The sequence below is a fragment of the Chrysemys picta genome, chromosome 10 (genome assembly GCF_011386835.1).
Source record: "Chrysemys picta bellii isolate R12L10 chromosome 10, ASM1138683v2, whole genome shotgun sequence".
NCBI classification, from domain to species: domain Eukaryota; kingdom Metazoa; phylum Chordata; order Testudines; family Emydidae; genus Chrysemys; species Chrysemys picta.
This window is the reverse complement of record NC_088800.1, coordinates 57795213-57822160: the sequence shown is the minus strand read 5'-3', so window position 1 is coordinate 57822160 and position 26948 is coordinate 57795213. Positions and strand designations below refer to the sequence as shown.

At 55.7% G+C, this 26948-nt stretch overlaps 1 protein-coding gene across 1 annotated transcript; it reads left to right on the top strand.

The window, feature by feature from the left end:
* The first annotated feature begins 1067 nt into the window (after positions 1-1067).
* Positions 1068-26344, top strand: LOC135973806 (cytoplasmic phosphatidylinositol transfer protein 1-like). Its single transcript, XM_065558768.1, has 4 exons — positions 1068-1314; positions 6837-7039; positions 18858-19006; positions 26071-26344. The coding sequence occupies exons 2-4, from the start codon at positions 6992-6994 to the stop codon at positions 26300-26302; spliced, it is 429 nt and encodes a 142-aa protein (XP_065414840.1). The 5' UTR covers positions 1068-1314; positions 6837-6991; the 3' UTR covers positions 26303-26344.
* The last annotated feature ends 604 nt before the right edge of the window (positions 26345-26948 follow it).

Here is a 26948-nt window from a genome sequence, read left to right as displayed (position 1 = left end):
CACTTGGAAGGAAAAACATACTAGGACAAACAGAGACAGGGGTAGTTTAGGGTATTAGTGAGATTCCACTCCAAAGGGTCAGAGTTTTAAGTGGGTCTTGAATGAGGTGAGCATGAGCAGGGGGAAGCAAATTGGATTTGTAAAAATTCCTGGTCCATTTGTGCTTCGGGTCTTATCTGTGGAGCAAGGCATGCTTCTTGGAGCAGCAGCCTTGCTCCACAGGTGGGGAACTGTATAAGGCAGGATTTCAGACTCACTAATCTATAATAGTGTTGGTAACCTAGCTGCCAGGCCCAGATCCTGCAAGGCCTTACTCCTGGGCTTAACTTTAGGCTGTGCAAACAGGACAATGACTTCAGTGGGTGAAGAAATGGGAAGAGCCTGCCTGTAAGGTTTTCTTGAAGTGTGTGTGTGTGTGTGTGTGTGTGTGTGTGTGTGTGTGTGTGTGTGTGTGTGTGTGTGTGTGTGTGTGTGTGTGTGTGTGTGTGTGTGTGTGTGTGTGTGTGTGTGTGTGTGTGTGAGAGAGAGAGAGAGAGAGAGAGGGGGGGGGGGGACAGTGTTTAAAGGTGTGGGATAACATTTGCAAAGGCAGCCTCCCAAACCCATTTTTAGGCACCTCAAAGAGGCCTGATTTGCAGAGGAGCCAAGCAGCCCCCGTCACAGTCCAGCGGCCTTTTGTCTGGCTGCAGGACCCAGGGTTTGAGGAAGCTCGGCAGGCGGGTTTGCAAATGTCAGGCTCCGAGTTTAACCTGGCGATGCCCCTCTCCTGGACAAACAGGCGGTAACCTCCCTTCTCTCTCTGCAAGTCCCACACGCCAGCCGGAGCCAGGCACCCCGCCCCCTGGCCGAGCCAGTCACAGCGGCGGCCGGGCTCCGACTGGCTCCCAGCTCGCCGGGGTTGCGGCTAAGGTTTCTCTCGCTGCTCTGTCCCGGCTGGCTCCCTAGCGGCGGGCAGGTATTCCCACCCTCCACGGCTCCCCCAGCACAGGGCCGGCCGGGCTGCCTGCGCTGCCAGATGCTTTCCCCTAGGGGTCGGTGTGAGCGAGGGCTCGGCAGCAGGATGCGGCGAGCGGCGGCACCGGAGTGAGGGAGCCGCACTCGCAGCCCAGGGGCAGCGGCGTGGGCAGCGCGGATCGCTGGCTCCCGACCTTCCTGGGGCACAGGCAGCCCGGCTGCTGGCGGGAGAGAGGCGGTGGGTCCCTCGGCCCAGCGGGGCCCCTTTGGAAGCGGATCAGGAGTTGGAGGCAAACTCCTGTGAGCGGCCGGCGCGGGGACGGACAGATGTGAAGGAAAATCCCGCCGCTCCGGGTCCGGGTGAGCTGAGTGCGGGGGGAGGATGGAGAACGGGGGGCTGGAGAAGCAGGGAAGGGAGGAAGCTGCAGGAACACAGGTGGGGGGGGGGGGCAGAGGAACCACGTGTGAGAGGATGGGGCAGGGAGAGGGGGCGCGGGAAGAGGGGAGGATGGGGCAGGGAAAGGGGGCGCTGGGGACACGGGAGGGAGGATGGGGCAGGGAAAGGGGGCGCTGGGGACACGGGAGGGAGGATGGGGCAGGGAAAGGGGGCGCTGGGGACACGGGAGGGAGGATGGGGCAGGGAAAGGGGCGCTGGGGCAGGGAAAAGAGGGAGGATGGGGCAGGGAAAGGGGGCGCTGGGGGCATGGGAGGGGGGATGGGGCAGGGAAAGGGGGTGCTGGGGGCACGGGAGGGGGGGTGGGGCAGGGAAAGGGGGTGCTGGGGGCACGGGAGGGGGGGTGGGGCAGGGAAAGGGGGCGCTGGGGGAACGGGAGGGAGGATGGGGCAGGGAAAGGGGGCGCTGGGGGCACGGGAGGGAGGATGGGGCAGGGAAAGGGGGCGCTGGGGGCACGGGAAGAAGGATGGGGCAGGGAAAGGGGGCGCTGGGGGCACGGGAGGGAGGATGGGGCAGGGAAAAGGGGCGCTGGGGACACGGCGGGGAGGGGAGGCAGAAATCTCCTTGCCAGCCGAGCTGTGGCTCTGTAAAGTTTCTACCCTGCAGTGCGGGGTCGCGAGCGCGGATTCTCTCTTAGGGCGCCCATCCTATCGCCTCGGGCCCTGGCGTCAGTGCTGGGCCCGGGCAAGTGCGGACCTGGGTGGGGCGAGGTGCCGCGGGGCTCCGCTTTCTCTAGTGAGTTTCGGCCTCCGGCGCTAGCCGCTAGGCAGAGCAGCCCCCACCCCAGGTCAAGCCTCAGTGAAACCGGCGTCATGAATAGGTAACCTATCTGCCCGCAGCACCTGATGTCCGGGGCCGGGGCATGTGATGGCTGTCCGGGGTCGGGGGATTTCTTTGTCTGCGAGCTCCCTGCGCCAGGCCCGGAGCTGTTCTCCTGGCCAGGGGGGCTGACAAACAAAGAAAGTGCAAAGCAGAGCTCAGGGCTCACCGCCTGAGGACCTGGCACTTTCCCCCAGGACAGGGCGGGCCTGGAGCCCAACGAGGAGATTCCGTGTTTGCGGTAGGCTTAACTGGGCAGCTGGAGGTTACCTTAGTGACACATTTACTACAAAACCAGTATTTGCTGGGGATTAGCAGCTGCGTTATAAATAAATTGGCCTTTGGGTGAAGACAAAGTGTAGTGTCAATTTATCAGATGCAAGGGGCTCTGTCCTGTCCTAGGGAGCTGGGCTCAGCCAGATGGTTTTATTACTCCGAAGGCACCAGACAGGGTGTTTCACAATCAACAGAATGAATCGCCATAGAGTTTACGGCTCTCACACTGCTGATCAGAGGCCACAATGATGGACAGGAAGGGAGAACCCAAACAGAATGGAATCCCCACCCACTCGATTCCTATGGTACTAAGGGCTGGGCAAAGGAACATGGGATGTGTCTGCCTTATTCAGTTCCCGTCCCCCAAATAAGCTTTGTTGGTTGGCTCCTGCAGATCCCAATACCCCGTTTGGGTTTGGTTCTGGTCTATCTTTTCCCAACTACTGTAATTATTTCCGTAATCCACAATGTACTCCCTTTGTCTCCCCCCTCACCCCCCCAGATGTGTCTCTTGCGTGGCTGGGGCATGGTATTTACATGTTTCCATTAGCTAGATAGTGCACATTTAATAAAATTTACTGTGGATCTGATAAGATTATTATTGCATGGTTGATAAGGTTGTTATTACCCGTCTGTGTATGCTTAATAAGCTTCTTGGTGTAATCTACTAATAGATTTTCCAAACTGGGGGGCCAATGCTGCTCACCATGCCCATGTCAGAGGTCCTACCAAAGCTGATGGGGCTGTCACATGACCAAATGCTGCCGGATCAGGTCCAGGCCATGTGGAGCTGGGACAAATCTTTCAAAGGGTCAGGTTCGGCTCCCATTTACACTGGAGGAAATCCAGAGCCCTGCCACAGGAGTCAGTTTCCTCAGAGGAGCTGAGATCAACATCTCCACTGAAGGCAGCTCACAAATCAATAAGTGTTTACTGGAGGGGAAACAATTAGCCTCCTCAGCCTCTCTTGGGGACATAGCACTGCCATAGCATGAAAACATGTTTTGTCTCACTCTTGCCTGGTTTTGTCTCACTGGTCCCTTCTGCTTCCCCCATCTGTTTGTGGTGTCCCCCTGTTGTCTCTGTGGGGCAGGGGTCAGGTATTTGCAGGAAGTGTGTATAGTGCATAGCTCACTGAGACTGGGCCCTCTACCACAATCCAAATCATAAGCTGAAGGGACCTGATCTCCTCTTGCTTGGTGTCTCCCTCCTGCCTTGTGCTCTCTCCAAGCGCCTGTGCTGAGATTGTGGTGAACGGGCTGGAGGCTCACAAATCAGGCCCCTGAGCTTACCAGCCTGGTTGTAGCATCCCTCCTTGGGTGAATGCTGCATCTGTTTCTTCCATCCGACCACCTGCCCTCTTCAATTCTGCAGTGAGCTGGCACGTAGTGCCCTGAGAGCAGAATATGCACTAGGGCACCTGACAGGGCTTCTCCAGCTCTGATTTCCTCAGCACCCTAAGCAGTCGATCTGCCCAGCATGGAGGCATTCTGTCTGCTGGCTAAGGGCCTATGCACTCTCTTTCTCTACTCTTAGTCCAATGGACATAGGATGTCTGTCTGGCCACCTGGCTGCTCTCTCTGCCTGCCCATCCATCCTCGGGGTAGGAGTTACATCTGCCCACTTCTCTGCAGCTGGATCTGGGCTAGCCCCCTATCCAGCCCAAGCCTGTGCAAGGCCTGCCCTCTGCTCTGCCTCCAGTTGGGATCTCAGGAGAAGTGCAGCTTTTGCAGCATGGAGCGTGCCCCTGGATTTTCCTCCAGCCCTTTCCCTCCCCAGCTCCTTCCCCCACCCCCGGTTTGTTCTAGCTCCGCTCCCTCTCCTAGAAGAGCTCCTTCTGTAGTTGCCTGCATTTCTCCCTGGTTTTTTATCCCCCCAGTCTTAATGGAGAAGGGTTTTCACAGAACCAGGAGAGAGGTCTTGCTCCTGCTTCCCAGCTTTGCATCTCAAGAGGAGACATGTGACTCTTACTTCTTGAAAAGACAGCTGAGCAGGCGGCTGGGGCAGGGAGAGGGCTTTGCAGTGAGGATGCTGTGTGAAGGGGGTGATCGGCCTTGGAAAGGTGGGACAGCTCAGTACTGAGTGGCAGTGGTAGAATGAATTCCTCCCAACCCATCCCTAATGGGAGTACCGAGGGGGGAAGGGAAGTGGAACCCAATCCAGAGGAAGCCCAGTAAGCAGCATGGATTTACGCCCGGATCCATGCCCTCACGGACACTGCATGCATGTTGGATACCAACCATCACTGGAGACAGCAACTCCCATATCTGCTGCACAGGGTGTGGTTGGAGCTCAAGCCTTTGCTCAGGTGTGAGGGTGAGGGTGAGAAACCACACAAACCTCGCTGCCCAGGCTGCTAGTGCCCTGAACAGCCTACAAGGTGCATATGGGGATCACTCCTCCCAGGCAGCCCGTGTATGAGCAGCTCCCAGAAAACGCTTCTCCATCAGCTGTGGCTGCCTCAGGCCTGAGCCTCTCAGTGAAGGCTCCATCAGACTCTCCCTGCTCCTGGCTGTATCTCTGCCTCCTTCTCTCCTGCTCCCTCACCTGCTGTCTGCAACAGCCTCAGCTTGCCCTCCTCGAAACCCCTTCTGCTCTCTTCTCCCATTCTCTTTGTACCTTCCTCCATGGGGGGGAAAGTCTCCTGCTTCTCCTGGACTGGTTAACCACCCTCACTTCAGCCCTCTTAAATACCTCCCTGGAAGCTGTTCAGTGCTAATAGCACTCACTTATTCTGCGTACAAATAATTGCCAGTATATAACTGAGCAAGTGCCTTTCCCAGATGCATTCCACATACCCTGTAGAGCCCAACCTCACCCCCATCCTGGGGACTGGCATTGTTAGACAAGGTACTAACCATACGACAGCACAAAGTTCAGATCAGTCCTTCTCCATAGGCTTGGCTGCTCCTGGAGTTCCTCCCTCTGGGCTGCTCAGCCCACACTCAAGGTTCTCTGTCCCTGTAGAGCCACTCCTGCCTCCTTTTTAACCATCTGGGATAACAAGTCCACAGAGCCCACTTAACCTTTTGCCAGCTGGCTCAGCACAAGCTTATAGGGCAGGCTGTTTTAGGCAAACGTTGCCAACCTGTTACAGTAGTGGTGTAAGTTTACATGGAAGCGGAAGAGAGGAAGGAAAAGGGAATTGGACAGTGGAGAGAATCCATTAAAGAAATCTCCTCCCCTGGCAGCTCAGGGATTGCGTGTCCAGACTGGGTTTATCTCCCTGAGATTGTAAACTCCTTGAGGTCGAGACTCTGGGACTGGCCTGGTGTAATTGACATTAGGTGTGTATTGTACAGCACTGCTTATTGTGTTGGTGTGAAATACCCAGTTAATACTAAGCGCCTCTAAGGCTGCCTGGTCCCAGGGCAAGGCTGGGGACATCGCAGGAAGCCCAATGACCCCAGTGGATTCAGAATTCAGCAGCTACTTCAGGAGTGGTTGGTCAGACACCAGGGGAAGGAGTGGCACAACAGTGTAGCCTACACTGACTGGGTGTTAAGTGGGGGCCGACTGCATGTACATTTGAGTCAAAAGCAACATTCCCATTGGCTGCAGAGGGGCCCAGGGCTGTGCCTGTAGGGTGTGAGTCATTGTCACTCACAGGCCAAGGGGACAGAGGCACCAGCGACTAGCATGAGTGTAAGACAAGGAGTGTGAGGAGGCAGCTACTTACACTGACCTCTCCTTGTGGCCGCCTCTCCCTCTCGCAGGGTGTGGATCACCTTGGTGTTTACACACTCACTGAATCCTCCCGAGGGGTTAGCTACATTCCGTGGTGCTGGTGCCACTTCATCCTATTTTCAGAGCCACTTATTTAATCTGCACCCCTATGAACAGCACAGCTGTACTGGCCCAGGGACTCCCAGGGGAGAGGCACCTGCTCCCCTCGGGCTGCACCTGTCCCTGCACCAGCAGCTGCTGAGAGGTGCAGACCTTCCCTCAGCAGGGAAGGGGTTAAACCCCAGTTTAGATCCCTCCCTCCCTCCTTTGTGTGGCTCTTTCTTGCCCCCAATGACTGATGTGTGGAGCTGACGCAGCTGGGGGTGCTGGCCTCCCCTCCTTGTCCAGCTCCTGGATCCTCCAGCTCCTTCCCTTGGTACATGCCAGGTTGTTACACTCTAGTTTGGTGACCTCACAACCACTGCCATGGCAACGGCTTATGAAGTCACAAGCAGAGCTGTGCCGGTAGCAGGGGAGGAAGGAGAGAGGAGCCTTTGCTCTGACTAAGAAGGGATCGGCGAGTCCCCGGGCATACGGGCTGGAGCCCAGCTGTTGCTCTGGTCTGATCTCTCCTCTCCCCACGGCGGGCGGTTCTGTCTCCCTGCAGAATGAGTCCTTCTCCGAAGGAGGCTTGGGTGCCACTCTGCTTTCTCCACACCGACATTTCCACTTGATCCAGCGCTCCCGTCTGCCCCCCACTCTCAGCTTCCTTCCAGAGGGGCTGCCTATGCACCTTGAGCCCAGCAGAGCGAGGGGGCCACCATGCTGATAAAGGAGTATCGGATCTGCATGCCACTCACCACTGAAGAGGTAAGCACTTGGCTGCTCTACCGTGGGGCACTGCGGGTGGAAGGGCAGTGTGGGCTGGACCCCAGGTGGCTGAAGGATTAGATGGAACACTTTCCATTTGCTGTGAGGGACGTTCCAGCCCCAAAGATGCCAGCCATGAGGGAGTCTGCCCTTCCTGTGAGCCAGGCGACTCTGCCCAGTGTGAGGGGGTGCAACATAGCTGCTCTCCTGCATGCCAGAGAGCCACTGCATGGGGGAGAGGGAGCGGATAGCAACAAGGGGCAGAGGAGGGGATCAGGGTTGGGAAGAGATGGGGGGGGAAGCAGCAGGTGGGGAGGAGGGAGCAGGGTCTGATGGGGGAGGAGGGGTATGATGGGGGCAAAGCAGGTGGGGGGACAGAGGTCGGGAGGGGGGAGGAGGTTCTGATTGGAGGAGGAGTGTGATGGCAGAATAGCAGGTGGAGGGGCACAGAGGTGGGGTATGGGGACTAATGGGAGAAGAACGGAATGATGGGGCGGGATAGCAGTAGACAGTAAAGTGGGGAATTGGAGTCTAATGGGGTATAATAGAGAATAGGATCACAGCAGGTGTGTGGGAGACGGGGGATCAGGGCTGGGATGGGGTGAGGGGTACGATGGAGCAGGGTGACAGTGGAGCGTATGGGGGGAGCTGAGGGTGAGGGGTATGATGGGGTAGGTGGCAGTGGGGGGTGAGGTGGGGAGCTGGGGGTGAGGGGTATGATGGGGCAGGTAGCAGTGGGGGTATGGGGGGGAGCTGAGGGTGAGGGGTACAATGGGGCAGGTGGCAGTGGGGGGTGAGGTGGGGAGCTGGGGGTGAGGGGTATGATGGAGCAGGGTGGCAGTGGGGCGTATGGGGGGAGCTGAGGGTGAGGGGTATGATGGGGCAGAGTGGCAGTGGGGAGTATGGAGGGGAGCTGAGGGTGAGGGGTACGATGGGGCAGGTGGCAGCGGGGGGTGAGGTGGGGAGCTGGGCTGTGATGGGGTGAGGGGTACGGTGGGACAGGAGGCAGCAGGGGGGTATACAGGTAAGGAGTTGGGGGTGAGGGGCCCAAAGGGGCCGAATGGCAGCGGGGGGTAAAAGTAAGAAGTCAGGGGCTGTACCAAATGGGAGGATCCGGCTCAGAGCATGGGAGGCAAGGGGGAGTGTGTGTGTGTGTGGGCGGGTGGGGGGGCGTCCTAGAGCCAGGGCTGACCAGATCCAGCCAAGAGGGGCAAAGCTTCCTCCCTGTGATGTGTGTCTGGTTGATGCAGAAAATCCCATGGACGAGGGCGAACGAGCTGGGCAGCAGGGCTCTGGGGCTGCAAGAACTGAGAGCAGAGGAGGGCAGATCCCCAGGGTGTCAGGCGGGGAGTCCTGCGTGGGTGGAGAGCTGGCACTAGCACCTGCCCACCTCCCCTCTCTGGGCCTCTCCTTCTCCCTGCCAGGCACCCTCCTGGCCGGTGGAACCCAGCCCTCCCTGGTGCCTGTCACCTGCTCCGTCCCCTCCCAGTCCAGCCAGCCGGGAAGAAGTGCTCAGAACAGAGGCAGGGTCTCAGTCTCCCCAGCCTGGGGATGGGGGATCCACAGGGAGAGGGGCAGAGGGAGTGGGAGCTGTCTGCACAGCAGAGCGGGGAAGGCTCTGGGCTTCCAGCATCACATAGGCGAGGAGGGAGCCAGGCAGGAGTGTTCAGCAGGCTCGGGAGCTCCCTGCACTGCTGCTGTGTGGCTCGTCCTGGGGAATTTGTCCCGTGCTTCCGGGGGCTGAGCTGAGGACTAGGCTGTAAGAGCTGATTTCTGATCCCAGTTCTGTTAGCAGTGCCATCAAGCGGTTCTTGGTGCACATTTAGTGAGTAGTTGCTGAGGTCTGGGCTCCTTCCCCACTATGCTGGAGGGGTCCAATGCTGCAGGGTCTAGCAGGCATGGAGCTGGGAATAGATGATCTGCCTAGCATTCCACTGAGTCGCTGTGTGGCTGTGGGCACCTGCCTGAGTTTCCCCATCTGTAAAATGGGCACAGCAATCCTGAGCCTTATTTAAAAAAACATCTGTGGAGCACCTGCTGGTGTCCACAGAGAACATTTCCAGCTGTCATATTGCATTACATCCCAGCACCAGTATGTGTACTGCATTCCCAATGTTACGTTTCCATTGAAGCAGTTGCTGGAGTTGCCACAGAGGCGTTGAGAGATGGGGTCAGGTGGTGAGAGGGGACAAGCACGGGGTTAAAATGTGACCCACACCGTGGAAAAGTTTGGGAGTCCTCTGTTCTGTGCTAAGAGCACTGGTGTAAGCCCTAACCTGCCGGATGCTGACTGTAGAACTGTCTGTTCTCAGGGGACCTGACACTCGGGGCTGGTAGTGTGTGTGAAGCGAAAGCGCTAGGCAGGAGCCGGTGGCGGCCAAGTGTGATGGCTTCCATGTGCAGTGACAAGTGTGCGCCACCAGGTAAAAAGGCCAGTAACTTGCAGGTGGCATTTCTGAAGGCCTGCTGCAGGGTTATTTTCACTGTGGGGAAAAAACTAAGCAGAGTCGGGCAGGCTCATGACTTGGATGGGAAATCGCAGGGTGCAGTGGGAAGCCGCACTGCTGATTCAGTAACCGGTGCTCCAGGCTGTTCCCTAGCATGACCCCTGGAAGCTGCAGTGATGGATGTGCTAGAGATACCTACGCAGATAGATACATGGGCCACTGGGCTGCTGGACCCAAATCTACCCTTGCTTATGCCACTGTAAATCTGGAGTAGTGCCTATAAAGTCAAATGGAGTGACTCTGGTTTTACAGAGTTGTAACTGAGAGCAGATTTTGGTTCATTGCTGTTTGGAAGAAACAGGAAACCCAGGTTCTGAACACTTGTGAGCATCAAAACTCTGCCATAGCACACTGAGAGAGGCATAGCTCTGGCCCTATTCCAGTGAGGGGTCATTGCACTCTACCAATCAAAAATTCCCCCAGCAGTTTCAGTTGGATACAGTATTCATCCCCACTCCCTGTCTTTAACTCTTGCACAGGATTGCTGTGCACTGTTAAAACAGCTGCTCTGTTCCACTTCAGAGGTGGCTGCATGTTAGTGGCAGGGGAAGTTCTTCCTACATGTGTGTGTTGTAAAGCGCTTTGGGATGGATTTGGATGAAATACGCTGTGTGGGGTAATTGTAAGATCACTCTGTCCACAGGGTCCATCTCTGCCTCATGCCACAGACCTGCAACAATCTCAACTTCCCTGGCACCATATGTTCCATAGCTGGGCGCTAGCCAGACATGCTGCTCTCCCATACAAGAAATGGGCACATCATCTCTGCCCATGGCCCCATTCACGACCTTTGCTGTCGTGCCACCTACTTGGCACAGGTTTACTGAGGGCAGCTGGATCGCTGTGGGAAAAGGGACTTGGTGCCAGTGGCAGATTGAGAGCCGCATGCGAGTGGAAGGCAGCTGCTTGGGTCAATCCTTAGGCTCTATCTCACCAAGCAGATTGAGGGCTGACCTGTATGGCGTGAGTGCAGGCACACGCATGTCCTGGGAGCAGAGTCCTATATGGTTGATGGAAGCAGAGAGCTGCGTTTGCTGGGAGAAGTGACCTGGAGAGAGTAGGGGTGGGGGTGTTAAAGAGGAGAGCAGTGAATTAGTGGGCAGTGACCGGAGTGTGCCCCATGCAGGTAGACTTAGCGTCTAGCACAGCTGGGCCTGGCCCCAAACTCCAGCCAGTTCCACATCCAGATCTGCGTTCTTCCCCAGGAGCTGATCTCTAGTTTCCAAACTGGCCAGGAAGCGCGTTGTGGGGAGGGGAGCTCGGGCAGGCTCTGCAATGCAGTTTTGGTCTGCATCAGCCTGCTGTTCAACAGGACAAAGCGACAGCAGCTGTGGGGTGTGGGTAGAGGGGCGGGGGGTGGGGGGGAAGACTTCAAGCTGCCGTGCAGGTCTGCAGTTTGCGGGCAGGAGGGGCCGGGTGTGTATGAAAGACGGCCAGAGGGGAGGCTGTGGTTTGATAGCAGGCCCCGAGCTCAGCATGGGCCCAGGGTCAGCTACATGTGAGGCCTCCCCTGCACGGGAAGTGTCAGGCAGGCAGCTTCCTGCCTCCTGCAAAAGGCCTTCGTTACCGTGGCAGCGTGCGTCATGGAAACTTCCTTATTGACAGGTCTTCTGAGAAACTGAACCGAAGGTATGTTAAGATGCTGAGCGCGGAGAGCCCTGGGCAGCAGCCCTGCATGGCGCCCACAGTGATAGCGGCCCTGCTCTCGCCCCTCCCGGCTGAGGTGCTCCAAGCACTCTGCAAACACTCATCAATCAATGCTCGGGGGACCTGGGCATGTGAGAGCATTGCCCATGTGTTATGTATGGGGAAACTGAGGCACAGAGCCAGGCAGTGACTCGCTCAAGCTCACTCAACGAGTGGCAGAGCTCGGAACTGAACCCAGAAGTCCTGACTCCCCAGGCCCATGCTGTAACCATTGGGTGACACTTCCAGTCCTTATGGGGCTGTGCTGGTTTTTGGAGCTATGGGAAGGGATCGGCATGTAGGATTTGCCAAGGCAGATGGACGCATCCCCGCAAACCCACTTAGGCCAGCATCTCCCCTACTTTTCACAGGATGGGGCAATGCTATTGCCATGAAGGGGTGTGTGTGCAGGGAGTGATGGGGGGCTTGCATTGGCCTATTTCCCCCACACACACACACACACACTCACACACAGCTCATGCCCGGAAGCCTGAGATTCGACTGCTTTTATAGTGTTCACTTGTTTAGCTCCTCTGCCCAGTGCAAGTCCTCCCTAAGCCTGGCCCCTTTGGGCATGATTTTCCGAGGTGAGCGCCTGCAGTTCCCACTGACTTTGTCTGGAGCCGTGGGCACTCGGCACCTCTGACATCCAGGTCAGGGGGGTGGGACCTGTGTGGAGCTTCCCCCAGCTTCCCCGTGGGACGCATCCTCAGGCTGGGGCAGCCCCCCGCTAACCTTTGGGCCTCTGAGCACCCACCCACTCCGCAGGAGTGAGCTAGGGAGAGTGATGCAATCTCTGCCGTGGTCAGCTGGCACCACTGCAAGGGGAACCTCCTGGTAGCTGGATGCTTGTGTTCTGGGTGCCCTGGAAAAATGGGGCCCTCTGCAGCATCAGAGGCCACCTCCGTTGTGTTTGGGTATTGACACTCCAAATTGAAACCCGTGTTTTGGAGCGTAGGGGTTGCAAGGCTCTCTCTTGGGCCAGCCGGGGTCACTGCAGCAGATGTATTATTTGTATTGCTGTAGCGCCTATAGGCCACAACCGAGATCCAGGCTGTGCTAGGCGCTGTACGGACACCTAGGAGCCTAAGCCCCGGATCTGAATTCACTATTAGAACTATGGCAAAAAGCCTTTAGTGGCCTACAAGGTGAACTTACGACTTTTCCCTAATGCTAAAAACAATTGGCTTGTGATTGATTAAATACAACAGATTGAGGATTCCTGGCTGTGGCACAACAGGCCTGGGGTGATCTGGGGAAGCTGGCCGTGGCAATGCATGTGCTGATGGGATATAATTCAAAACCGCATGCGCTCCTCAAGCAATTAGTCTCTTTTAGCACGCAGTATCGTAGGATGAGGAGATCCGAGCTCTGTAGTGTTGTCAATAATTATTCCATGACTAATGCTGTGCATTGTCATTGCTACAGCTAGCTGTGCCTATGCCAGTAGCATAATACGCGGCTCCAGAAGGGCTACGAGTATTTACCACTAGTAACCTACAATATATTTACAGGCAGCTACTTTTAGAAGCAGATCTTGACCTTATTCATGCTAACTGCTGGAGGCGTGTGCTAGTAGTGATTCCCCACGAGGATAGCAGCAGTAGCATTCAGCACACTGCCCATGCTTGCAGAGAGCTGTGAGGAGATCTATAGTAAGTTACACTGTCTGTGGTACAGAGCTGTGAGTTTATCTGTAGTAAGCTACCGTGCCCATAACTGCTGAGACTGTTGATAAGCTTAGTAACATATAGGAAGCAGTAGTGGCATGCTTTAAAACTGAGTATATCGATAGTAATCTAAAACAACGATTCTCAAACTTTTGTACTGGTGACCCCTTTCACACAGCAAACCTCTGAGTGTGACCCCCACCGTATAAATTAAAAACACTTTTAAATATATTTAACACCATTATAAATTCTGGAGGTGAAGCAGGTTTCGGGTAGAGGCTGGCAGCTCGTGACCCCCCATGTAAGAACCTCACGACCTCCTGAAGGATCCCGACCCCCGTGTGAGAACCCCCGACCTAAAATATCTATGCTTGCTGAGACCTCCCAAGTATCCCTCTTAGAATCAATGTAATATCATATCCATGTCTATGGAGAGCCATGGCTAATCTGCTTACAGCACTGGTGCTTAGGGTTCCTCTGAGCTATACCCTAGTCTCTCAATAGTAAACTGTAGTGTTAATGTTTATGAAGAGGCATAAATTCCCATCAGCAAGCCCCGGTAATTACAGTAGGTCCCCAGCATCCCTATGGAAAGGTTGCTTTGTAGCCTTGATTAGAAAGGGCACATCAGCAATTTATTCAGGATGCCCACTAGCATACCTTTTTCCAAATGTACTCTGGGGACTGCAGGGCTGTCAGTTTCTAATGTGCTAAGAGAGCAAAGATTTCGTGTTAACATCTGGAGAACATTTACAGTTAGGTGAAGTGGAGATAAGATCTCTCTGGCAATTAGAATGATGAATAGGATCTTCAGTGGAACAGTAAAATAATTGTTATGCAGAAGCATCATCAAATATTTTTTTTCCGCTCCCATGTTATTTATTGAACAAAAAGTCAATGTTCTTTTCAGCAGACTCCTCCAGAAGGGGTTTATTGTGCTTGAAAAGCTGGCGAACTATCTCCAGGCTCCACTTTATAAAGGGAAACGACAGATAGGCCAAAGATGGCTCTCGGTTGCTGTGATTGGAGCTGTCACTCCTGCCATTCCCTGGTTTCAGTTGGGAGGGATCTGGTAGTACAGTACAGTGGCTAGAGCCCTGGACTGGGATTTGGGAGATCTGGCCTGCTGTGTGACCTTGAGCAGCTCACTTCCCACATGTGTGCCTCAGTTTCCCCTTCGAGCCCTTATCTGTTTAGATTCTAAACTCATTGGGGCAGGGACTGTCTCGCATGATGTACAGTGTCTAGCACAATAGAGCCCTAAATCTCAGCTGGAGTCTATAGGCGCTACTGTAATACAGCTGTTTATAAAAGATACCCATGGCAAGATTGTGGCCTGGAGACATGGCATTCCAAGCAAGCAGCGTCCCTCCCTGGACACCCTGAGAACATCCGGGTTAAAATCAGGTTAAGTCTGACATGTGCTGAGCAAACAGTCCATGCAGCCAGTGGAGGAGCACTTGGAAGCTGATCCGCTTGGAGCGGTTCATGTTTGCACAGCAGAAACTGGCCCTTTCTGGGGTGTTGTTTGACTGTTTGCAGTGTCCCATGTGAGCGGGAGTCTCTGTTAACACACTCCATCTAGCCTGGCTGGAGGCCTGTGGGTGTGCCCGAAAGAGTCTGAGTGTGCTAACCTCCTCTCCTCCCCTGTACCCCGGCTGCTGGATGGAGTGACTTACCATACGTGCCTTTAGAACTAGAACATGCTCTCCCTGCTCTAGGCCTCAGGACTGGAGGCGGCTGTGTGCCCTACTGGGACGAGCTTGGACTAGGAGCTGGGATCATCCTTGTACAGGCCTGGTGCCACAGGGAGGTTTCATAGGGTCAGCTCCAGACATGTCAGTTCGCGCACTCGTCCTCCCAGTGAGTCAGTTGCGTTATCCACACTGGAACCCAGGATTATCCCAGCTTCTGCTCCATGCTCTTCCCAGTAGGCCACACAGCCTCCTCCGATCCCGAGGTCTGGGGCAGGGAATGCGTGTTCTCTTCACTAGCTGTGGGCCAGGGCCGGCTCCAGGCACCAGCTTAACAAGCAGGTGCTTGGGGCGGCCAAGAGAGAGGGGCGGCACCTGCGGCAATTCGGGGGTGGCAGGTCCCTCACTCCCTCTGGGAGCGAAGGACCTGCCGCTGAACTACTGCCGCTGCCGATCGCAGCTTTTTTTTTCTTTTTTTTTTTTTTCTTGGGGCGGCAGAAATGCTGGAGCTGGCCCTGCTGCGGGCGATAGACTGAGGCATGGTTAGAGGCTTTGAAATGAGATCATTGCGGGGAGAGGCATAGACCCCAGTTACAAAAGAAATGGGCCTCAGCCCCATGCCATGGGTAATGCCAGCACTCCCTGCTCAGCCCAGAGGACTGTCAGAACTGCAAACAATGGAGTGTTTCCAGCCGCAGATCCCCCAGCTCAGAGCTCTCAGTCAGCCCTGGTTGTTTGTCTATGATAGCAGCAGGGCAGGGGTTGCTTTCTGGCTGAGCAGGAGAGTTAGCCAGGGATCCCAGGGCCAAAGGTCATTGTGTGGATGTAGCGCTTTCATTACTCACTGTAATTTGTATTGTAGCAGCAGCTAGAGTCCCTGAGCAAGGTCAGAGTCCCCTGATGCTAGGGGCTGTGAGCCTGAGAACTGACAGGCTAAACGGACAAAGGGCTGGGGGTGGGAAACTGAGGCACCGGGAGTTGAAATGACTTGCCCACGGTCATGCTGCAGTTCAGCAGCAGAGCTGGGAATAGAACCCAAGTCTCCTGAGTCCCAGTCCAGTGCCTCTGTTAAGCCCCGGCCCCCTCTGTACAAAGGGAGCGTAGTTTCTCTAAGGCCCCACCCACTGGTTGGGAGAGAGCACTGCACCATGGCTTAGGTTTGCAACGCCTAGGTGTCTGACCAGGTCTGGCTATAGTGCCTTTTCCTCAGCCTGACTGAGACCCCAGTGGCGTGCCCTCAGACTGTGTCCCCAGGGAGATCCCCACCGGGAGGGAACAGCTCTATCCTCCCCGGCCTGGGGAGAGGGTGGGGAGAAGCGAGCCCTGGCCTGGTGCCGCCGAGGCTCCTGCAGTGGCTGGCAGGTGTGAACGGACATGCTCTCCGCTGATAGCTTATCTACTCAGCCCTGTTTCCATGTGCCGCACTCATTATTAATATTTACACAGGCAGCAGCGCTAGGTAATGGATGGGAAGGCTGAGCTGCTGCTGACAATGGAGGCTGACTCAGCCAGCCACGGGGAGACGCTTCCTGGGCAGTTAGAACCTTAGTACAGCCCCACGGCCTAGTAGGGGGAACTAACACCCCAGCTGTGCTCCCCAGCCCGTGCCTACCAGGATCCTCTGCTGGGAGAGGCTCAGACAGGAGCAGCTGGGAGCTCCCCTGCATCCAGTGCTCCTGTCCTGCTTCCTTCAGCACCCCCTGCCAGGAGAGGCCAGGACTGCAGTGGCTATGACCTGGGTGCTGAGCCCTGTTGTGCCACCTCTGTTCCCCCCCCCCCCCCCCCTGCAACTCTGGGTGCTGCCATCCCCAACATGGGCCAGGCTCACACATGGTGGCATCGTGAGTGGTTTGGCGCAGCCTCCTTTTGCTTGGGGTTGGAGCATGCTCAATGGGATGGCAGGAAGGTCTGGGACCCACCTGCTCTAGAGAGGCCTTCAGCTCTGCTAGGCCCTCAGCTTGCAAGGAGCGGCCAGGCCTTTTGCTCAGCCATGCCAGCTGGGGCGAGGAGGCCGAGGGCAGAGCCAATCACAGTCCCCCACTCCAGAGCCTCCTCTACCAGCTTGCTGGTGCTGCCATGGCAACCCAGGGCTGCACTCTCCCCACACCCTGACCCCCAGACTGTGGCAGTGGAGGGGAGCTGGGTGCTGATTGCATCCCCTGGGTGGTGTGCACAGTGGCTGCTCCCCCCCATACAGCAGATGCTGCCCTCTAACTGGTGAATGAGCGGGGGGGGGGGGGGGGAATGATGAGGTGTGACTGGCCCCCCTGAGCCGCCCTGAAGGTCAGGATACGGGCTGGATCTGAACTCGTTTCCCCTCGCTATGGTGCTGGTTCATGCATGGGGCCCTGGAAGGGCTGCTTCTGGGGCGAGCGGGGGTGTGGACCCTGATGGCTCTGGGGGTGAATGACATGAGTGAGGAAACCACAGAGGATCTAAGAGGCAGCCCTGTCATGCAGAAGCCGAGGCTGTGGTTATTGCTCCTATGTCACTCTGTGCTCCCCCAGAACTGCCTCGGGTCAGGCTTCCTTGGGCTAGGTATGCAGCCATATCCCCACCCACCAGGAGGGAGCCTCATGCTCATCTCCGCAGTGCCCCCTGCTGGTAAGTGTGGAGCTCAGCGCCCATGTCCAGCCTTCCCCTGCTAGGAGACGCTTTGCCTACCAAATCAATGGTTTCTGCACAAAGCACTGTGTCATCCGCTGCTGATGGGGGGTGCAGAGCTGGGGCAGGGTGCAGATGCCTAGGGCTGGATGTAGATCTTGAAATCCCTCTGTCTCCTCTGGTAACAGCAACCCCTTTAGGACAAGACTGGAGCAGGGTGGAAAAGCCTAGGGCTGAATGGACGTTGGCTCCAATGCCGTGTGGTGCTGAGTGCCCCCGAATCCCACTGACTTCAGCTGGAGTTGAGGGCTCGCGGGATCGGGCCCTAAGTTTCCAGTGTACCGAGAGAAGGGTGATGACAAGGTTGGGGGCTAAAGCAGTGTGCAGAGGTGGGAGCAGCCCCAGAGGAGGTGGAGTGTGAACTGCTCTCTCCCCTAGAAAGGGTGGAGCCCTGCAGTGTGGGGGTATGGACCTGCTGCTCGGGAACATGGCTGAAAGCAAGAACAGGCAGTCTCCGTTCCCCTTTTTGCCCTCAGTGTGAGCTGGGGGGAAGGGGGCGGGAAGCATGATGGAGCCTTCCATTCCATGAAGCTACCGACACATGCCTCTTCCACCTAGTGCTTGCATCCCTTGACGAAGGGGAGCGCCAGCCAGCCGCGCGTAGCAACGGGGGAGTTGTGAAGAGGGTGCCAGCTGCATTGGGGCCAGTCCCATTTAATATCCTCATTAATGATCTGGCAGGGAGAGTAAACAGCAAGTTAATGAAATTCCCTGATGATTATAAATTGGGAGGAGCCGCAAATAAGAGCCAGGGCAGAGTATTCACCCGAAGGAAACGTGGGGAGAAAAGGAGAACCCAAGGCTCAGCTTGCAAAATGCACACGAATAACACAGGGAGGGAGAAAAACAAACCATTCTATGGCGGGTGAGGAGGAGCCCTGGGTAGCCCCAGGATAGTGTGTACCGTGCACTGGAGTTTGCAGTGTGATATGGCAGGGAAAACAAAGGCTCATATAATGTAGGGTGGCATATGCAGCAACGTCTCAGAGTGAGTAGGCGCTAGGCTCTCTGGCCAGCTGTGCTGAATTCTCCTGTCATTTACCCCAGCGAGAGTGCAATGCTCCCCCAGTCAGCGGCAGCATTTTACACTCTTTTTGTACTGGTGTAAGTGACCCCATGTGGAGAACTGGACCATTGTGTTCATTTCTGGGGTCCGCTTTACTAGAGAGGGATTGACTAATTGGAAGCTTTTCAGCGAGGAGGAGCAAAATACCAATTGGGAGAGACTGAATGGTGGGGAAAGTTAAGCGAAGAGTGAGGAGACTGCGGCAAGTCTGCGAGGGGTGAAAATGCCAAGGCAGGAGAGGAATCGTTTGGAGTGGGCTGCGAGCGGGAGTAATGGGAGCAGGTGATAAAAGGGAGGCAGGACCCCAGGAGAAAGAAGCCTGATGGAGAGGTCTGTGGCCAGTCTCCCAAGGAAGGGGTAGCAGCCCTTGGAAATGTCAAGCTGTGCCAGGCAGAACGCTACTCACTATAGAGTTGGGAACAATCCCGCCTTGGCTGAAGAGGGGTCAGAGGAGCTGCATGGCCTCCTCTCGCTCTCACCCTGCGCTTTTCAGCAGTGTGGAATCCCTGCTCATGTCCCCTCTTGTTGCAGTACCGCGTTGGACAGCTCTACATGATCAGTAAGCACAGTCACCAGGAGAGCGAAAAAGGCGAGGGTGTGGAAGTGGTGAAAAATGAGCCGCATGAAGACCCTGTCCACGGGCCCGGCCAGTTCACCGAGAAACGTGTGCACCTGTCCAGGTGAGAGCTCCTCTGATCCATCCCCTGGATGATCATCCGCAAAGCATAGGCTACTTCTGCCATTGTCCCTGGGGGCTGAGCGCCGGGTTAAGGCTTCCCTAATAAACAGTGTCTTTCCTGAGTAAGGGGCCCCTGATCGCAACCCTGACATAGACTCATAGACTTTAAGGTCAGAAGGGACCATTATGATCATCTGGTCTGACCCCCTGCATGCTGCAGGCCATAAAACCGTCCCTACCCCTTCCCTGGACTCTGCTGTTGAAGTCCCCAATCCTGTTTTTAGTGACTTCAATCATCTTGGAGGGTGTTTTATTAAACCCCATTTGACAGCTGTGGGGCTGCACCTCTCTTTTTGTTCTGTTTGTACGGCACCCTGCACAGTTCACAGTGGGCTCCTACGTGCTACCACACTGCTAATCATTAATAATAATGTTGTGCTGTGGCTCTAGAATGGCTACAGTACAAGCAGCAGCCGTGCACGTTCCCCCTGCATGTTGCCACCTGATCTAGAGACCCCCTCGCCTCTATGGGCAAGAGGACACAGGCTCTCTGTTGAGACCGGACCAGTTAGAGCCAGGGTGATGGATGGCTTGTGATGTGGACACTTCACCACAAGCCTGAGATCCCCAGCTGATTTCATACAGGGCCACCAAACAACAAGGAAGGGATTTGAACCTGCAATCTGGCTCTCCTGTCCCGTATGTGCCAGCTCCCCTCTCTCTCCATGCTTTTTGCATCTAGCCTTTGTTCCGGACCTTCCAAAGACCTGGTCACTGGATCCTGCCTGTTCTCTGTGTTGGTTTCTCTTTGAAATCCCTTGGGCTCTCTCCAGCACCATCCCCCCACCACTTCTTTCTCTGACTCGCCCCTCACCAAACACACTAACTCCAGTACAACTCAGCCAATCATTCACATTGGAGAGGTTGCTTTCACCCACCCCCAGGAGCAGAATCCCAAGAAGTGTGTGACATATCCGCTACAGTGACCCGGACTTCTTAGTAGCAATAGCTCATGAGGTTCTTGCTGAGCTGGTCTCTATCCCCAGCTGCTTTGTGCCCTTTCCTCTTGCATTTCAAGGTGGTGTTCTATCCTCCAGGCAAAGCTCTCCTCTTGTGTTAGGTCCTAGATGGTCCTGATAGAGAATCCTGCATCCTGCAGATGTAGCTCACAGGACATCAGTGGTTGCAGAAATAATTCTTGGGGCCCATCCAGGCAGCACGTCCCAGCATTGTCTCACACTAGCTGCCACAGATGAATGTTCCCACCTGCCAGCAGGAGGAGCATGTCCGTCAATATCCCCTTTATTCCGGCTCAGCTTTGATTCCTACTCCAGCCCGCATGTCCCCTTCTGAGCCTCCTCGAGTGATCCTTGAGCATGGTGGATTAATAGCTTCCCTGATCCCAGAAAAGGCCACTTCAGCTCTGCAACTTGAGAAGCAGCAGCCGGGCCAGGTGTCTCCCTAATTTATTGGCCCTCGTTTGGTAGCGTCCTCCAGGTGTCTGAATCCTAATGAGTTCCTTAAGGCGAATGGCGGCTGCATTGGGGCAGCATGAGGAGAGCTGTGCTGGGCACTCAGGTAGCTCTGGGAAGCCACTAGGGGCTGTGGATGCTGCAGGTCCGGTGTGCTTTGCTCTTGGAGAGCTCTGATCTGAGCATCCAGGCGCTTTGCTAACATGAGCGGAACCTCGCAGTGGGTCACTCTCCTTGTGCCCACCCCACATGTGGAGAGAGCGGGGAAGTGACGTGCCCAAAGCTACCGAGCGGGTCAAAGGCAGCGCTAGCAATAGACCCCAGGAGTCCGAGCTCTGAGCACTAGATCACGCTATTGTATAAATCTTCCCAGAGCGCCTGCTGCCAGTTTACAGAACCTGGCGGTAAATGGGCACCATGAGCAGGGCAGGACGGAAATTGCAGGGGCTTGTCCCTGAGGATTACTAGGCTCTGTTCACCGGGGTTGGCAGTGGGCCATCCCTGCACATTCAGAGAACTCAGCCATCTAAGAATCCCCTGCTCCCCACCATGGTCATGTCAATCCCTAACCCCAGTCAATCTGTTCCAGGTGATCTCATCCCCAGACTCTCTGAGTCACCCAGGGGTGACACCTGGAACTCTGCCGCTCCCAGCCCTCCTCTCCAAGGCCCTCTGAGGTGCTGGGTGGCGGCTTGCCCCATCTTCCTTCTTTAACGAGTCCCCAGGTAGGTCACTGCTTTCCCAACTCCAGAGTGTCCTCAAGGAGGAGGGGGTCAGGAGGCAGAGGTCATCCCCATAGTTAGTGGTAGCGGTGCCAATGGCTGCAGTTGAGAGCACATTTCCCAAGGGGTCCAGAGTGAATAACTACCATCTGCTCCCAGGGGAGGAGCCCTGTCTGTCCCCACCGGGGCGGGGAAACTCAGCCCATCCTCAGCCACTGGCTGCTGGCAACACCAGCGTCCACTCTGGGCTCCAGTAGATGCACTCTCCCATCCTGTGTGCTTGCAATGGACACACCCCACTGGGTTACATGTGAGTGCCCAGGCCCTTGTCTTCTGGACACCGGCAGTGTGCACTGAACCGCTGCCTCCATGGAAGCAGGGTCCCCCCGTTTATGGGTTTCACCTTCGCAAAGTTTGCTCAAGGCCCCTAGCCAGTCTGCAGTAAAACCAAACAGAGCTGGAGACAGAGATTCAAATAAAAGCAAGTCAAAGGGTTTGGAAACGAAAGGTTACAAGTAGAGAGATACATGAACCCCACTCGATAGCCTGTACTTATTCCCAGGTTACTTTCCCATCTAAGGTATTTTTCACCCAATGGTTAGTCGTTGCAATGCTTGTCCAGTTCAGAAAGTTGGAATCCACCTTTCATGAGACACCCTCTCTGGCAGAATTTCTCCTCTGTAAAGGATAACAGCTCACCCCACCACCAATTCTTCTGCTCCTCTATAATCACAGGCTATTGTCTCTTAGCCCAGGGCCCCACCTCTTCAGAGAATCCTCCTGCAGTTCCTTTGTTTTTGTAAATGCCCAAGTCTCCACCTGGACCATAGTAAATACATTGCTGTCTTCCTGGAGGGATCTCCTTTGTCCTCCGCCCTGAGACCCCACCTCAGCACAGGAGACAAGACTCACTTTGCAACCTAATAGTCTACATTTTGCATCTCTCTTAACCTATTAGTCCTGTTCAACCCCCATGCAGTAACCATGACTATCAGCTAGTTCTTAGCTTTTATCCCCCTCCGGTGAAACATGGAGAAGATAGGGTAATATACCTGCCTGGGTAGGTCTGTATCACACTCCCTATGGCAGAGAAGGAGGTCCAGGCTGTTTTCTGACCCCCTTTCCCGCCCCACACACCTCAACCTTTTGCCCCAAAGATCCAGTGAGACTGGAAGGAGCAAAGGCTCTGTCTAGCAGTCCTGCCCAAGAAGGAAAACTGTGTCAGTCAACTGATGCCCCATAGAGAGTTCTAGGGAGAAGGCCCCAGGCCGGCTCAGAGCTTGTAAGTCAGACTACAGTCCTGAAGGCATTGCTTGTGAGGAGGAGTTTGTGCAGGGATTGCCCCAGTGTGATGGCTTCTGTCCTGCTGTGCGGAGTGCAGGGCACTCAGAGGTGTCAGGAGGCAAGCTCCCTGCCCCACAAAGTCTAAATGCCTTCTGGTTAGAAATCCATTTCAAACCCTGGCCAGGCACTGGGGCCATACGCCTGATCAGACTGTTGGTCCAGCTCACGTGGTGTCTGACTTCTGGCAGTAGCAGGTAGTTGACGTTTCAGCCAACCCCCACGCTGTATGCAGCACAGGGATTAGCTTACTCCTTGGTACCTGAGATTGCCTGATGGAGCAATTTGCATCTGGCCTGCACAAACCTAGCGCTCCCTTCAGTTTGCATTTAGTCATGAACCTCCCTGGGGGCTGAACAGGTCTTCCCCTGTTCTGGTCAGGTGTCGGTCTGCCCCGACTCCAGAGAGAGTTGCATTCTCTCTCTCTGAGCCCTTATTGCTGAGATAGGAGATGACTCTGGGGGGCCGCTTCAGGATGAAAAATGCAAACAGCTTGCTAGTGAGCTCAGTGCTGCCACCTAGTCCAGCGACCATTGCTGTGGCCGTGCTGCAAAATACCCGTTACTAAAAGCACACCAGCAGGTTAGAATCCTACCGTGCTCCTGCACTGAGCTTTGCCAATCGCCTTGGAGAGCTAAATAAGTATTTGCCGATAGATCTGCTCAATATCTGCAGTATTCAAGCTATTCCCTATGACTCATATAGGGAAATAACTCAGCACTATTTATCTAAGGTAACAATGGCAAGGTTTTAAGGGCCAGCACTTGTATTTTAGAGTAGCTCCTTACTGAATTATTAACAATTGTGATTAGAATGGAAAGAGCTTTAAAAATCTCATGTGCCTGCCATCACTGGCACTGGCTGTTCACTTTCTGCATACCACTCTGCAGGAGCTGGGAAACTGGGTTAGTCAGTATAGCTTCTGTATCTGGTCAGTTTCACTTTCAGGTTCTCATTCAGCTAAGGGGGGAAGAGATAATCTGCTTCAAGCTTGTGTTCCCTTTTTTGACCTGAGGGTAGCTGGAATTTGGGTCTTGTAGGCTTTTCCAGCTGGGAGGAGAAATTGATGATGGAGTCTGGTACTGTTGAGGCAATCTTGTTTGTTTCCAAGGAACATACCAAGTCCTGTTTCCCTGAATGCAGGAGGAGCCAAAAGAACAGAAGCTCATATATTTGCTTACAGCCCCATGCCTCCAGGCTGTGTGTGTCTTTTGTCCCTTCTTATTAGACTCTCCCTCCCTCACACACACCCCACCCCGAAGGCAACACCCTGTGGACCCCTGTGCCTGTGTAGTTCAAATTCTCTTGGTGGGCTCTCGTACACTCTTTGTCTTAGGGGGGTCTGCTTAGCTGTCTCTTACAGCTGTCTTAAATGAGAGGTGGAGGAGGTCATGCTCACACCTGACAATTTAAAGGTTTATCCCAACCCACGACACTTGGAACTGGGAGGGCAGGAGAGCTGAGTTTTCTTCCCACCTTGCCTCAGTGTCACTGTTTGGGCTAGTCAGTTATGCCCCAATTTCCAAAGTTGGGTGACTAATGTTACCATATACAGACCTCGATTCTGCAAAAGAGACCCACCCATCCAGACCCTTAGGCTCACCTCCAGTCCCTTGGAAAGCAGTGGGACTCCTCACCGGCATTTGCAGAATGGGGACTGTAGGCACCTAGATAAGTGATCTGACTTACAGAGGTGCTGAGCTCTTGCAGGGAAATGGAAGGTGCAGTGGCTGGGCACCTCTGTGAAGGTGGCACTTGTTTAGATGCTTGAACATGGATTTAGAAGCTGAATTTGAGGTGCCCAACTCTGAAAACGTTGGCCCAAGCCTTTCGGTGTTTGATGAAGCAGGAGAGAAAAATGGGCTCTACTGAGACAGCCAAGGAAGGCAGAGCCTGTCCTCCCACCCAGTGGCAATGCAACACACTAAAGATGTGTATGTCTGGCTTGTTGCAGCCCCACAGCCTGATCTTGCCACGTCCAGAGCTTGCATTGACTCCAGTGGCCGTGCCAGACCCGTAGAGCGACTGCAGGGACTCCAGCAAAGTCGCCAAACAACTTTATGGGTGCAGAATCCTAGGGTTGCTCCAGGATTCTCTGTCTTTCTTGGGGCATCCCTACAGCTGAGTTGGAGAACCCAATTACATGACCACTGCAAACTGTAGTGTAGACAGGACTCTTTAACCAAGCTGAGACCCAGGGCTGTCCGTGGCTTCAGCCCCATTACAAGGACTCAGATGGGTTCTGCCTACACTACAGTGCTTAGCTGTCTGATACCGGGGTGCTTGGTCTGGGATAGCTGAGTGGGCCTTTGTCTCTGTGTTTCACTGACGCTCACTCTCACTGCCCCATCCCCTGGCTTTTGTCTCTTTCCCATCCTTGGTTTTCTCTTCCATTTGCTGCGGCACAACCCTCTGGCTTTCCCCTTGCTGATCTGTCAGCAATTGTGAATAGATTGGAGAAGAGCGCCGATGCCTGTGAACTGGCCTTGCGCCCTGACCCCCTCCATAGACGGAGGGAGGCAATGGACAGCTTGGCTGTGTGAGGCAGTCCTGGCTGTGCTGCTCCGTCTCCTCACAGCGCATTAATCGGCTGCTTACCCACAGAGGGAGCTGCGGGTGCTAGACAGGGTATTTTTAGCCGAGGCGCTCACGATTCCCCTCTTGGGGATGCTATTTATAGAGGCTGAAAATTAATCAAACCACACCTCATCTCTCCCTCCCCCTCCAGCTCCCCTCCAATGGGCGAGGAGCGGCGGTCACGGCGAGCTGGCATGAGCAGACTGTTCATTTCCAGCCCCAGCTGCTGCAGCTCTGCCTGTGAGCAGAGGCTCCTTGCCCAGCCCAGCGACAGTCATGTCCCCCCCAGCGCGCACATACGCTGCGTCCCTTGCCCCGACCCTGCGGGGCCTGCGCTTCCAGTGCTTGAGGGCAACACTTGGCAAAAGCAGTCGTTGGGAGCCAGGGGCCTGAGCTGGCTCCCCTTGAAATCAAGGGCTCAGCTGCCTTTGCTTTGGTGGGAGCAGGAGCCGACCCTGTGTTCCCTGGAGGGGGAGGAATGCGCGAGAGGCTGGGCCCAGGTGGGTGAGCTGGGAGGGCGTGGGGCTGCAGGGGGCTGGAGGATAGAGTTGGAAGGATGCAGGCTGGCTGGGGAGCGTGGCAGTGGACCCACTGGGTCAGGGGCAGCTGGGAAGCACATTGTCTCCTAGCTCGGTGCGTATGGAGCTGGGAAGCCGCTGGCTGGTTAGGGGGCTAGAGGGCTGGAAAGGTGTCAGGAGCTCAAGCCTGGGCCCAGGGCGGTGAGAGCTAGCTGGGTCCTACAGGGTGGGTGCAGCCCCTCTCTCCCCCAGGGGGTGGCCCCTGCACGTCAGCGCCGAGGCGCATTGGCAGGGATTGTGCTGAACCTGCTGCAGGGGTGAGCGGAGGAATTCAGGCCCAGGGCTGTGAGGCCAGAGGGCCGAAAACCAGCCGAGCTCTGTGCGCTAACGAGAGCCCCCCGCTCTGCTCTGCTCTTCTCTTCCCTTCCCCTGCAGCAAGCTGCCCAGCTGGGCCCGCGCAGTGACCCCCCGGATATTCTACATCACAGAGAAGGCCTGGAACTATTACCCCTACACCATTACGGGTAAGAGGCCCCCAACCCTGCCCCCCACTCAGCCACTGCTCTCTGGGGACGCAGAGAGGCACCATTCTTCTCCTCCTCCCCGTCCTCTAGCCCTTCACATCGCAGCTGCTTCTGCCACCAGCACCGGTCTGACAGGGGAGTGACTCCCGACTCACACCGGAACAGGGGGCCCAGGCCCAGACCCTCCCATTGTTGGGCACATCAAGAACTACAAAGCAATTCTCCCCGCGCCCTCTGGCCTCCTGAGGCAGGGATTCAAGGTCCTTCATACCAGGTTGGGGGACCCAGTCGTCTGTCTCCCCCCCACCCCGCCCACGCACACTAGGGCTTTGTGTTGCAGCATGGATAGGCCTAGGCTGTGTGTTAGCTGTGCCTTGGTCCCATCTCCACTGCAGGACTAAGCCTTGCTTGAGCCATGCCATGGCTGGGCTGCTGCCAGCTCCGCCCACATGCTGCCGAGCACAAAGAGTCCTGCCTGGCTGCTGCAGATCCACGGCCTGAGGCAGAGGTAGGAGTGCAGGGAGCAAGTCCTCAGCCAGAGCAGATGAATGTGGGACCTCACGCAGGGTCCTCGCTGCCCTGGTTTGCCAGCAGCTGCCTGAGCCCTCCACAGGGGGCGCTCTTCTCCTGCTGAAAGGGACGAGGCTTGGAATGCCAGGCAGGCTCCTGCACAGCAGCACTCGCAGCCTTTGGGTGCGGCCGTTCCAGCATCCAGCTGTGCACCCAGGGATTCCCAGTGACCCATGCCCCACCTGTAGGATTCTGCACAGTCTGACAGAGCCAGGTCCC